At 53.5% G+C, this 12,850-nt stretch overlaps 4 protein-coding genes across 4 annotated transcripts; all 4 read right to left on the bottom strand.

The window, feature by feature from the left end:
- Positions 1-411: 411 nt before the first annotated feature.
- On the bottom strand, positions 412-4,035 carry J4E86_001450 (uncharacterized protein; the record flags this gene model as incomplete). Its single annotated transcript, XM_051442017.1, has 4 exons — positions 412-793; positions 844-3,242; positions 3,288-3,659; positions 3,703-4,035. The coding sequence occupies 4 exons, from the start codon at positions 4,033-4,035 to the stop codon at positions 412-414; spliced, it is 3,486 nt and encodes a 1,161-aa protein (XP_051308188.1).
- A 930-nt stretch (positions 4,036-4,965) lies between these two features.
- J4E86_001449 (uncharacterized protein) lies at positions 4,966-5,729 on the bottom strand (the record flags this gene model as incomplete). The annotated part of the gene is made up of 3 exons (XM_051442016.1): positions 4,966-5,285; positions 5,337-5,504; positions 5,561-5,729. 3 exons carry the CDS (start codon positions 5,727-5,729, stop codon positions 4,966-4,968), a joined length of 657 nt encoding a protein of 218 aa, XP_051308187.1.
- Positions 5,730-8,380: 2,651 nt separating this feature from the next.
- On the bottom strand, positions 8,381-9,079 carry J4E86_001448 (uncharacterized protein; the record flags this gene model as incomplete). Its single annotated transcript, XM_051442015.1, has 2 exons — positions 8,381-8,709; positions 8,779-9,079. The coding sequence occupies 2 exons, from the start codon at positions 9,077-9,079 to the stop codon at positions 8,381-8,383; spliced, it is 630 nt and encodes a 209-aa protein (XP_051308186.1).
- Positions 9,080-11,965: 2,886 nt separating this feature from the next.
- Positions 11,966-12,422, bottom strand: J4E86_001447 (uncharacterized protein; the record flags this gene model as incomplete). The annotated part of the gene is made up of 2 exons (XM_051442014.1): positions 11,966-11,993; positions 12,052-12,422. 2 exons carry the CDS (start codon positions 12,420-12,422, stop codon positions 11,966-11,968), a joined length of 399 nt encoding a protein of 132 aa, XP_051308185.1.
- Between the last annotated feature and the right edge of the window lie 428 nt (positions 12,423-12,850).

Raw genomic sequence — 12,850 nt, 5'->3', positions numbered from 1 at the left:
AGTCTGGGGGCCGGAAAGCCAACCAAGATTAGATACGCATAACAGTGGAGTCCAATAGAGGGTATGCGATTGTATGCGCTTGCGGCAAGGCGGTGCAACGGGCGGTGCCTGCTCTTTCGCCAGAGGCCTCGTGATCGACTGTGGCAAGACGGGAGTGACCACGCCGATAAAGTTGTGAACAATGCATTAGTGATGTATATACTTCTCCCCTCTTCTAATCCGACATAACAACAGAAGACCCATATTCTTGCGAACGCGTATGTATAAATCTTCATCCCGTCTTCATCTCCTTACTGAATCATTTCCATCCAGATTACCCTGATACATGCGCAAAACAAATCCAGGTATCTTCCCAACGTATCTACAGTCCTATCCTTATTACGCCAAAACCATCACGTTCTCCAAGAACATCTACCGCCTCGGCGCGATGCCCGCAGAGCTCAACGCCGACAGCGGGCCGCCTCCAGTGACAGGAGTCTGAGCACCCGTAACAGGCGTCGCAGGCGCAGGCGTAGGCGCGCGAGAAGGAACGTTACTCCTGTTGTGTGCCATGTGCGCCTTGACGAGATGACCCGCGCACAGGGCGCTGTTGAGCGACAACTCACCTGCGAGCACACCAGCGGCGATAACACGAGCGAGTTGCCTGGCATTGTCACCGGGCGATGTTGGGTGAGCGCCACGCACGCCGAGGAGGTCGAGCATGGCGGATTGGGGCTCGAGGATGGTTCCGCCGCCGATGGTGCCGACTTCGATGGAGGGCATGGAGACGGAGATTTGGAGGTTGCCGTTGACACTAGACATGTTAGTTGTGAACTTGATGTCGTCCATAAGGATATGACTTACTTGTGCATGATGGTGATGCAGTTAGCACTCTCAACGACCTGCGCGGGATCCTGTCCGGTAGCCAAGAAGATGGCAGCGACAATGTTCGCCGCGTGGGCGTTGAAACCACCCATAGCACCCGCCATAGCCGATCCGATAAAGTTCTTGGAAATGTTCATCTGTACGAGATCCTCAACCTCGCACTTCAGCACCGACTTGACAACGGAACCGGGGATCATAGCTTCGGCGACAACACCCTTGCCACGACCGTCGATCCAATTGATGGCAGCGGACTTCTTGTCTGTGCAGTAGTTACCCGACACAGTGACTACGCGCATATCTTCGAAACCGCAGTCGGTGGCCATGACGGTGAGAGCGTGCTCGACACCCTTGGAAATCATGTTCATTCCCATGGCGTCACCAGTCGTGGCCCTGAAACGGACGTAGATGTTGGTGCCTGCAATAGCAGACTTCATAGACTGGAGTCTGGCGAAGCGGGAGGTCGAGTTGAATGCGTCCTTCATCGTTCTCTGACCTTCTTCCGAGTCGAGCCAGATCTTCGCCGCACCAGCGCGTGTCAGGCTGTCGAATCCAATACAAGGTCCACGGGTCATACCGTCGCCAGTAACAACAGTAACAGCACCGCCGCCGGCGTTGATAGCCTTGGCACCTCGGGAAGTTGAAGCTACAAGCACACCCTCAGTGGTCGCCATGGGAAGGAAGTAGTTTTGGCCGTCAACAAGGATAGGTCCAGCAACACCGAGGGGGAGGGGAAGGTAACCAACGACGTTCTCACAGCATGCGCCGTGGACAAGATCGTAGTTGTAGTCCTTGTAGGGGAGGAGTGAGCGTTCGAGCAGAGTGGAGGTTTCGCGTGTAGCGTGAGTGCGTGAGACGAGACCACGGCGGATCTTGACAGCGCGGGTCTTGTCACCGAGGGTCTTCTCCAAAGCGTAACCGGGGATCTTGCCCTTGAGCGACATTTCGATAAGCTCTTCGTCAGTCATCTTAGGGGCTTGCTTTTCTTTGATCATCATCTCAAGGACTTCAGCAGCACGGTTTGGCTGTCTTTGCTGTTCTTCGGAAGGACCGATAGGGAGCACTGGTGTTTGCGGTACGAGCTGAGTAAGGGGCTGTAGACGAGTGTCCTCAGGGCCGGGTGTACGAGGCGGCGTGGGCATGTGCATTGAAGGCACGCGAGGGGTTCCAGGCACAGTGGGGGCTCCATCCTGAACTTCCGAAGGAGAGGCTGGGGCAAGCGGCTGATGGGGTTCCTTGATGGTCCAGCGGGCGGCGTTGAAGAGGTAGCCGTTCAGAACAACGCTCATGACAAGGGCGAGGACGATCCATTTGCTGAGGAAGGGGTCTTCCAAGCTCTTGAGTACTCCGTCGACAATGTGCGTGCTGATGTTGTTGCCAAACGCGAACTCGTTGTCGGTAATGGACGGCTCAGCGTAGTGGATAGATGGAAACTCAAGCTCATACTTGATAGGCATGAGAATGGTTACGATTGTAGAAGTAGCAGTGGCCTTGGCCTGCTCATAAATGTGATCCAGTCCACTTCCCGCAACCTTGAAAGGATCCAGCGGGGGAGTAGCACCGACGCCAGCAACGTGAGCGACCTTGCTGGGAGCAAGACCGAAGCGGAGGGTGACGACGTTGAGAACGTTGACCAGGATGAATCCAGCAACCATCAGGATCTTGAACTTGGGAACTGTAATCTTCTTTCCAAAGACAGTCGTCGTGTGGTTGGCGACTTGGACATCGCGTGCGTTGGGCCAGTCATTGTTGCGGGCGACGTTCTCAGCGACCTTGCCGTCGACACCGTCGTCCTCAAGAGCCCTACGGAGAGCCACATGGCGCTTGATCCGGTTAATCTCGAGCTTGATGGTGAGAATTGCGGTGTAGAAAGTCAAGAGCATGAGAGCGTCGAAGAAGAGGATCCATGCGCCGAGGAAGCAGAATTGTCTCAGACCGCCCTGGATTCCAGACATGGCACCGGCGACTAGAATCAGAATCTCGAAGAAGTAGTCGCGGACAATCTCGAACCCGGTCCTCTTGATGGCGAGCTGTACAGCTGACTGGATAGTAGAAGGCGCGCCCCGCTTCTCTTCAGCGGCCCGTCGGCCATCCAGAGACGCAGAGAGCACGGCCTTGGTGAGGACAATGGGCTTCTCGAAACCGATAATGACGACCAGGAATGGAAGGCCCTCGGAGAGCAGGATCAGGTTGATGGGAACGCCGAGGTAGGTCGTGACAGCCAGACCGAAGAGGAAAGCAAAGGCGGACTGCAGGAGGACTGCGGTGGCCAGCCAGAAGTTGGATCCCAGGCGCCTCATGGCGAGGAAGAGAGAGACAAAGGTCAGGTGCATGGCGAGGTACCCCAGGGCCATGATGACGATATCACCGGTATCCGCGTTCTACAGAAATTAGCCAAATCCACGTCAAATCGCCAAACAACATACCTTGAGAAGATCCACGAAAGACGTCCACGAGTCCAGAATCCAGTTACGCACACCACCAGGGGCACTGCCGTTCTTGGACGCCTTCATCATCCACTTCTTCTCCTCGCGTGTGCCTTCCTGCTCCGAGCCCTTCGACTGAGCCGCATCTTCGGGCGCAGAAATCTCCTGCATGGCCTGGAGAAAGTCGGCGGCTTCGGTATACGGGATGGAGAATGCGAGCGAAGTGTCGTGGGAGAAGGTGGAGAACGAGCTGGACGAGCTAGGGAGGAGCTCGGCGGAGACATTGCTGAGGACGGATTGCTGCGAGGGCGCCGAGTTGATGATGCTCGATTCGGGGAAGACGAGGGTGACGAGGGCGAGTTCCTGGGCGGTCTGTGATGTTAGCTAAATCCTTCAAACCCTACGATATGCTTACCTTATCCTTGTAGATGGCAGTCTTGGGCTCTTCAGCCTCCCACTGCCATGACGTCTCCTCTCCGATTCTGAGTCTCTTGCTGCCGGCGAGAAGAGTGGTGAAGTCGACGCGGCTCGAGGCTGCTTCCTCAATGCCACTCTCCAGCAGGCCCTTGTCGAGAACGCCCAGATATGAGTAGCTGGCCACAAAGGCAATGGTGACAATGGTGTGGATTGGATGCGTGCATGCCTTCTTCGCGACGGAGAGCAGGATGGGGTTGAAGTGGCGGTCGAACCAGGCGGGGCCCGTCTTCTTCTGCTCGCCCTGCCAGCGGCTGGTGAGGTATCCGAGCATCGTGAAGGTGATTCCACTGAAGTTGATTCAGTGGGCGTGTAGGCGTTTAGAGAGGCGCTCGCATGGGATGACGCGTATGGTGGCTGTGCGCGGCGTGTGGTGGGATTGGATGCGAGTCTCACGTGTGATGTGACTATATCAAAAGACCTTTTTGTGTGTCAGTACATTCACGCCGGATATTCGTTCTTGCGGCGTACCTGCTACCCTCCGTGATCGGTGTTGCTACCAGACGGTGTCAAGTGTCCGATTCTGCAATTAGGCACTGCAATACCAGAATCCCAATTGGCGTCGCGACACACCGTCAGACGCGCAGTATCAAAAAGTAAGGAAAGAAGGAGGGGGAGTAGAGGCGTGCTCACGACACTCGGTGCCGACCAGACTGAAATGTGGAGGAGGCCCCTTGCCGTCCCGCAACTTTTTTGTCCGCGCTAGACCCGACAGCCTCTCACCGCTTTGGCTCCCCGTCCGGCACGCGACTGTAATTCGACGATAGACGACAGATGGCAAAGGGTCCTGCAGGAATATGCGCCTAGCAATGTTCCACGTCTAGTCCGGTCGACAGCTCAGCGTACTTGGGTCAATGGAGAGTAGTTCGTCGTTCTTGTTGTTCGACAGTCGCTGAAGAAGTTGCGCCACGCGAAGGTTGCGCCACACGCCACGTACGCCACTGGATGACGCGCCAATCAATCCCAACAACCGGATGATCTTCAGGGGATCAGCCAAACAAGGCTGCGATGTGAATAATTCTGGATGGTATCGATAATGGATTGTGCATTTCTACAAACGTCTATCAGTCTAATAAACATTCCGTTTCTATGTTTCTATGACGCACGAGCTTGTCTGTACTGCCAACTGCCTTGAAATACCCCGTGACTTCCAAATATCCCGCCGCCGTCTGGAATACCCCGCGGATCTAAATCCCCCGTCCACCTATTCAAACTTCTCAGTCATCGGAACGTCGCCGTTGGTTATCTCCTTCAAAAACGCTGCATTCGGCCTGTACAGCATGACGTGAAAGTGCTCGACTGCATGCACGCTCTTCAAACTCTTCCAATTCTTGAACCACACCAGCTCTTTGACTTTTGTCGCGAATGTCTTCTGCACATACTCATCAATCTGTTTGTGTGATTCGGCCGTAGACAGGCCAGTCTCGGGGTCGTCGTCGAGTTCAAACTTGGTCCACACGACTAGATGGACAATGTCGGCATCAATACCATACGGCCAGTCGTTGTACAGGATCTTGATGTCCTCTGCGCGGGTAAATATAGATGTCAAGCCGGGTAAGGACAAGCATAACGCACCATCAAATCGGAACGGCTTGCCCCTCGGCTCCATGCTTCCCCACTTCAGCCGCTCATTGACAATGAAGTTCATGATACTGCCATAGTCCCTCTCCAGCCGATGCGTAAACTGCCGGTACCGTCTCAATTCACTTGGCAAGCGATGAAACTTGTCCACCCGGTTGCTATCTACCCACAGCCATCAGCGTTTCGCCTATCGCGTGTCACGTCTTCATCAATCTCACCCACAATAGCCCGCACCTCGTCCCACCTCAATACCCTGTACTCCTCGTCAGGCGTCCCGATGATGCCCTTGTCTTTGTCACTAATATCCCTCAGGAAGTCGGGACACTCGCTCGGCCATTGATCTCGAGGCACGTTGACGAGCCAGAACGGCAGCTCCTCGTGTGGCATCCTTGTTTGCAGCTAATTCCGGAAAATTGGGTAGTAAACAATTGCGTATGTAGTCGTACAAGATTGGGATGACAAGGTTTGGGATTGCGCAGCAGGGATGATGAGCTGCCAGTCTAGGGAACCCTAGCGGTGAGCCCTAGGCATGTTGAACGACAGAAACAGCGGGTGGGACCGCGCTGAGGCTGCAAGGCCGTTGTCGCCATGACAAGCCATGTCAAGCCATGTTTTGCGTAGAACGCCTTGTTTCAAGCATTCATCAAGCTTCCATCTAGCATCCGTTGGGGAAAGTAGGGCGAGTTCAAGCAACTTCAATGATGATTCCTCGACGACTTTAGTAAGGAGAAGTGCGACGAAGCTGAAGTTGAACACACCGCCAGAATACCTAGGTATGTACAGTGTAGAACACACCTGCATCTCAGCCTCAGCCGCTGCACGCAATCAAACAGCCTCATGGCCTTGCCAATCAAACCAGCATCCCTCGTCTCAAATCCCAACTCTCCAATTTCCCGCGACTTACCGCCATCGGCGCCATGTGTCCAGCGTGATGGCCTACAGGGATGCCACCCGCGCTGCGCGTCCTGATTGGCCATGCCCATCCCGCAAGCCCGAACCTCGAAACCAACGAAAACCACACGACAATATCGCAGTCCTGCTTTGACACCTGGACATGAGAGTCTAGGCAAGCAGTGTTACATCACATGGTGCAAGGCCCCATGGTCTGTTGTTTTAGGGCCCTGTATAGACAGGCAGGTGTTAAGTATGGCGGTTTCCTCATTTTTGCCTTAGCAACTACTTTCCTTTCACGTCACGCCTGCGCCTTGAAGTGCTGCACCTTCGAAGAACTGCAAACGATCGCCTTGATCTACTTCTGATCTCCAACCACCGTCGCTCCTTTCCGTTCGTTTGCTACGTCACCCAAACCATCGTCGATCAACTACCCGAGTTAAGGTTTACGTCGTGTCATTCACTACATACGCGGCGGGTTCCTGGCTCTGCTGGACCCTTTCCAATCTGAATACCCACCACAATCTCGCGTGTTGCTGTGCGACATCGTGCATCTGTCGTTCGGCGTCGTAACGCTCGTGCTAGTGGCAGTTCGACAGAAGTTAATAGTCGACTATCACCTTTTACATCGACATCGATTGTTTTCATCAACCTCTACCATCGGCGCTATCACTCTTACTACGAATACATATACCTCGACGGCGAAGTCACTACTACCACAGCCACTACTTCCATCGCCACCTCACACGTACATGCTCAGCATACCACAATAACTCGCCATCTCCTACGTACCCTCGCTATCTAGTCCAGCCACACACATACCAAAATGGTGCGCGACCCCCAATTCTGGAAACGCTTCAGCGTAGCCGTCCACCAAGACGACCTAGAAAAGACCACACAAACCCAGGGCCTCAAGCAATCGTACGTCAGCAGTTCCCTATCCCCTCCCCTCGGATCCCCCACTTCCCAAACACACCTACCCATCACATCCCCGCCCATGGCCCAACTGCAATCCACACGGTCATCCTACGCCACATCAAACCCGTTGTCACCACTATCAGCGGAGATCTTTTCGGGCGGAAGACATACGCAAACAGCGGAGAAGGAATCGGATAAAGACAAAAAGAAAGAGAGACCCCGCTCCAAACTACAAAAGACGCCGTCCACGAAACCCCTACTCCGCCCCTCCATCTCCATCCAAGAGCTCCCGTCTACCACCACCCAAAACGCCTACCAACCGCCCTTCTCCCCTCTCCCCTCATCCCCCACACACCCACACCCATCTTCATCCTCGCGTCCCCACTCCTTCTTCCGCACCCCCAACCTCTCCACTCTCTCCCTCAGCCACCTCTCCGGACGCCCTTCATCGCGCTTCCACTTCACCACGACCATCACGGCTGACGCGTCACATAGAGATAGTTGGTTGGCCGGTCAGCAGAGAAAGGCCAAGCAAAGGACGTGGATTTGCTGGTGTTTCTGGATCACCTTCTTGCTGCTTGTTGCTGGGGTGGTTGTTACGATTATTATTTTGAAACAGCATAAGATTATTTGAGGATGAGGAGGGATGGGATGGGATGAAGACATGGTGTATATATGAGTGTGTTTTGGGATAGACGGGGTGTATGGGGCGTTTAATGTCTTTTTTCTGGGGGTTGGATTGGGCTGGTGTTTTTGAGCACTTGGATGCTCGTAGCTGCTATCCGCGGTTTCTTTCTTTTCGATGTTTATATTTCAGATGATACCAGGTCTTACATGGCCACCAATGCGATATCTGCTTCTTTTCCTCGAGAACATTTCACCATACTGCGCGTGCGTGACTTGACTTGCAAGAAACACCTGAACACAAAACGACTAAAGTGCACTGCTTCATGGTCAGTTCCATTGAATATTACGCACAACTCACGAAGTTCATCCAGGCATGCGGACAGATTGATGTGAACCGACAGAGTGCTTTTGTGTATCTAGTCCAGCGCATCATTCACTTTAGCATAGTCCCCAGCCTATAATACAAATGTCAATCTGCAACGCCATGCCCGCAACGGATATCTCAGTCCCAAAAGCGCGAGCATGCACAACGCCAAAACTCCTTTCACACTCATTCCTCCTCAACCCTGCCCCATCCTCACCCTCCCAGCCACCAAATCTTCCTAAAACCGGCTCTTCGTCGCAGGCGGCGTAGGACTCCTGCTCATACTCCTGGCATCCCGGCCTCTCTCCTTCAACCACTTGCGCGTGCACATGTCCAACTCGCGATCCAACTCGGCGCTCGGTTCCTTGCGATGAATGAAGTTGCAGAAGCCGCCGCGGACACAGCCTTCGCCGCTGTTGAGACGACAGCAGGCCTCGCGGAAATCGGTGACGGGCGAGAGTTCGCAGTAGATGGGGCGGCCGGCGTACCAGCGCGAGTTGAGCGCGTCGCACGCTTTTTGCGCGTCTTCTTCGTACTTGAAGCGCACGTAGACGTTGCCGATGAGGTCTGTAAGGTTGGGTTAGCAAGCTTCTTCTAATCAAAGGGAGTAAAGGTATGAGTATGGGGAGAACGCACGATCATTGTTGTTGTCACAAACTACCAGCTCCTCCACAAGGCCGTACTGGCACAGCTCGCACCAGATATCCTCGTAAAACGCATCAAAGTGCATCTGCATCTGCTGCGGGTTCATCTTGTTCTTGGGGTCGTACGCGGGGTTCTGGTAGAGGTTCGGCAGCAGGATCGTCTGCGAGTACGAGGGCTTGACGTGTTTGCGCGAGCAGCGGTCGCCGTGGCGGCACGCGCCAATCTTGTAGTAGAAGGAGCAGTTGACTTTGTCTTGCTCCGTTCCGAAGATGGAGGCGAGGTAGTTGGCCATGGTGACGGTTGTGCGGGGTGTTACGTGAGGTGTATGGGGGTCGCGACGGCGTAGAGGAGGTGGACGGCGATGGTGTGGTGCGTGAGGTCGTCGCGCGCGCGGTGTTGGGAAAATGTCGCGATGCGCGGAGCTCGAAGCTAGGCTGAATGTCGCGGACGCTAGTGGCTGACAAAGCTGGAGAGCGCCAAGGAATCCTCGAGAAACGCCACCTTCACTCTTTCTTTGGCATGCTTACTATTCAACATTAATGATAAATTTACAGCATTATTACAGATGCATTGTGCTTAGATTAGAGACTCTTGCGGCTTGCGGCCCTTCAACAGCGCAGTTATGACCTTTGTAGACCCAGCGCGCCTGCTATCCTACGTACTATCGTGAACAGTTTGACCAACCTGACCGAACGAGGAAGGTGCGACTACGGCGACCTTCTATGACCGAAGGCAACCACCACGAGTATCTTATTCCCGAGGCGACGCGTTCCACCTCGTTCTCCCATTCGCCTTCCTCTCAATTAATCCTCCTCAAGGTCTCGGCCTAAAGCTCAGCCTGCTCCTTGTGTAATATTGAGGCACTTCATGTATTGACCAGAGCCTTTTCGTTTGGCTCGTATCTTTCCACGGTCACTTGGAGCTGCCCATACTGGAGTCTTCGCTTTCGTCTTCGTATCTAACGAAGGTGTGCGATCCGACGTGACGTCGGCGGAGATACCTGCGTATGCCAGAAAGCGATGGAGAGCTTCCGCGAGGCTGGGAGGTGAGTCGTCCGGGGGAAGTGCCATCTTGACTCAAGGTATCTCAGTCGTTCCAGGGCGTTTCGTAGAGCTGTCGAGATACCGACCACCAGGCAATCTCTTCGCTATTGACCCAGAGGTCAGACCAGTCGGCAGGAGGGATGTACAACGGGGACATGTCACTCGTACTCTCGGGGTCGCTTCTATCAGCTCTCCCATGTAGATCACGCCGCCGCCACCAATCCAGACCTCTTTTAACACCCTCCACAGCCGATTCAAACAGCATCCTGTTCAATAGTCGGACCGGACGCTGGAGTGCAATATCAAGCAAGATAAACCAGTCCGACCGCGGTGCAAAGAACACTCCAAAACACCCGTTTGCGATTGAGAAAGTATCGCCATTAGGACCGGGATTCGCGAAGCGCTTGATAGGGTAAAGAAGACAGACCAGGACCACCCACGTAAAAGCTATGATGTCGAAAAGATCAAGCAGAGCTCGACAGAGAGCTTCCATATTTGTCCGCCCATCCCTCGGTGGTGTCCTCCGGTAACTGCAACAATCTCGTGATACGAGGAAAGTAAGGTCGAAATTGGCTTGGGGGATAGATTGGAGAAATGTGATGAGATTGAAGGGTCGCTCTTGGAGGCGCGAATGCCAGTATGCGCGTATATACTCACACTCCGAGAGTACCCAGAAGGACATTGCGAAGTGGAGCGTGCATTCTTGAACGAGTGCGCGGATGTCTTTGGGGAAGGGGGAAGCCGTGCCGAGGTAGGTTTGTGTCCAGATTGCGATCTGACCGAGGTGGACAAGCGTCATGGAAAGTATTATTGTGTAAAATGTGGGAGGACTCGGGTCTACGTATCTTGGTAGACGATCGTTGGGATCGATAGAGTAGTCGTTTTCAGCATAGAACCTTAGGACGAAGAACAACGTGAACGCCATTCAGAATAAATGTGCGGGAATAGTGAACCAGAGATGTCCTGCGGCGATGGTTTCCTCACGTAAAGGTCGGATCTGAAAGTAGAATACCGAATGTAGCGATAACAAGCAGTAGACCGCGAAGCGAGTCTTTGTCGGTATCTCGTAACGCGGAAACACGTCAAGCGTATGACGAGTGATTGGAAAGTGCGGCATTGTAACGCTCGCAACTGGCGATGATGCAAGGAAGGACAGAGTGCGCATGTGCTGTAGAGGTGCGGTCACTGAAACCGAGTTCGGGAGATATACATCGATGATCAAAAGCGAGAGTGTTGTGAGAGTTTGCAAGGTCTCTCAGGGTCTGAAGTATACATTGGTAATGTGCGCGCGATTCGCGATGCGGTACCATGGGTTGCCGACGACACTGCATTGGCGTGCCACACACATCTCTCGCCCCATTCAAGGAACACCAAACACCCTAGAGTCTACATCGGTATCAAAAGTGAAAGTTTGTAAATTTTTGATGGGATGTAAACTTCTGGGTCATTATTGCGTTTCTTGCTGTACTTGGGTATAGTATCTTCTGCGGCATGCGGCGCTCCTTCAATGTTCTGTCATGATCGAAACCGCGTCCTCGTAGTCCTCGGACCCGGTACTCTCTAACTCTTCTACCTCCACCACCTCCTCCGTCTCAATATCATTATACGGACATATCCCTCGCCTCTCACGCCACGTCCTCTCTAAATCTTCCAGTCTTTCCGCGCATGTGTCGCATGGCTTCAGATGTAGCTCAACGCCTACGATTGCTGGTCGATGATGGCGAGCTGATCCTGGGCAAGTAATGGTGTAAGTGTGTCTATGGCAGTGGCAGGAGAAGGAGTGGATGGTCGCAGCGCAGATACAGTTTTCTGGTTTGATGTTGAGGGTTGGCATGGCTTGTTTCGGAGAGGTGCGGTGCTTGTTACCGGCGGTTGGGTGGTAGTGAGGTAGGGGAGTAAGTGGGAAGGTTTCGTGCACAGTGTAGCATTTTAGTACATGAAACTTGCGTGAACAGGCGGAAGAAATCACATGGTACGGAGGTGATGGAGCGAGAAGGGACTTGAATGCATGTAGAGCATTGTCGTGATGCTGTGAAATGTTTTGGACGGTTACCGCCTACTTCGCCGCACTCTTCATCGCTTCCATGTGAACAGTCCCCTTGAACCATCGCATTGTACATGTTGGACCTTTTCCTCTACTCCGCAGTACGTGTCCTGACAAGTCTGAACGGGTCAGCGGTCTAGATCATGTTCAACAGCTTCCATACTACTTACACTTCACTGTCCTCGCTCCTCGGGTTGCTTATATCCAACGAGGAACATCACAGTCTTCAGACTTTGATTGTAGACCCTGATATCCTTCTCCAACTTCTTTAACTCACTCAATTTGTCCTCCATCTGTTCAAGCTCCAGCGTTCCCTGCGCCAAGCGCTGCTCCAACTTGACGATTTTCTGCCTCAGCGCTGCGTTCTCGGCTTCGATAGTTGGGTATTGGCGCTTGGTGTCGTGCGCGTATTCTTGCGCGTCTATCTTTGCTCGCTGCTCGTTGATGGCGCGCGATTGGGCATCAGGAGCGGCCACTGCGGCATCAAGGGCGCGCTTTCGCAACGCCTCGAGCTCAGATGACGCAAATGAGGCGAAGTTTGATGCCATTGATGTGGGATAGTATGGTAATGTGTCGATGGTAAAATTGAAAGAAGTGGGTAATGAGGATGTTGTGGTTGCAAAGAAAAGTATTCAGAGTGCGTTTGTATCCCCATAGATTGCCAAAGGACGCTAGCTTGATTGAGGATGCTCTCACTACTCGCCGTGATTTTACTGTCTGCCCTCCTCTCTCCGTGTCTCAGCTTCTTTCGCCTTCGTATCCCGGTGCTCTCTCAGTATACACGCATTGCAAGCTTCCTCGTATCGCACTTCGATGATGTTTGACTGCGCGCGGCTGCAGAGACCAAAGCGATTTGGTGACGACTTGAGGCTTGATGGGCACCAGAAGGTTCCTTTGCGAGATGTATAAGCGCATGTGTAGACGACGAGTGTGTATTGGCACATGTTCAAGTAGTGAAAGCAGGTAGTCCAGCCGA

Source organism: Alternaria arbusti, assembly GCF_024043155.1.
Source record: "Alternaria arbusti strain BMP 1465 chromosome Unknown scaffold_1, whole genome shotgun sequence".
In the NCBI taxonomy this organism is placed as follows: Eukaryota; Fungi; Ascomycota; class Dothideomycetes; order Pleosporales; family Pleosporaceae; genus Alternaria; species Alternaria arbusti.
This window is presented reverse-complemented; position numbering and strand designations above follow the sequence as displayed.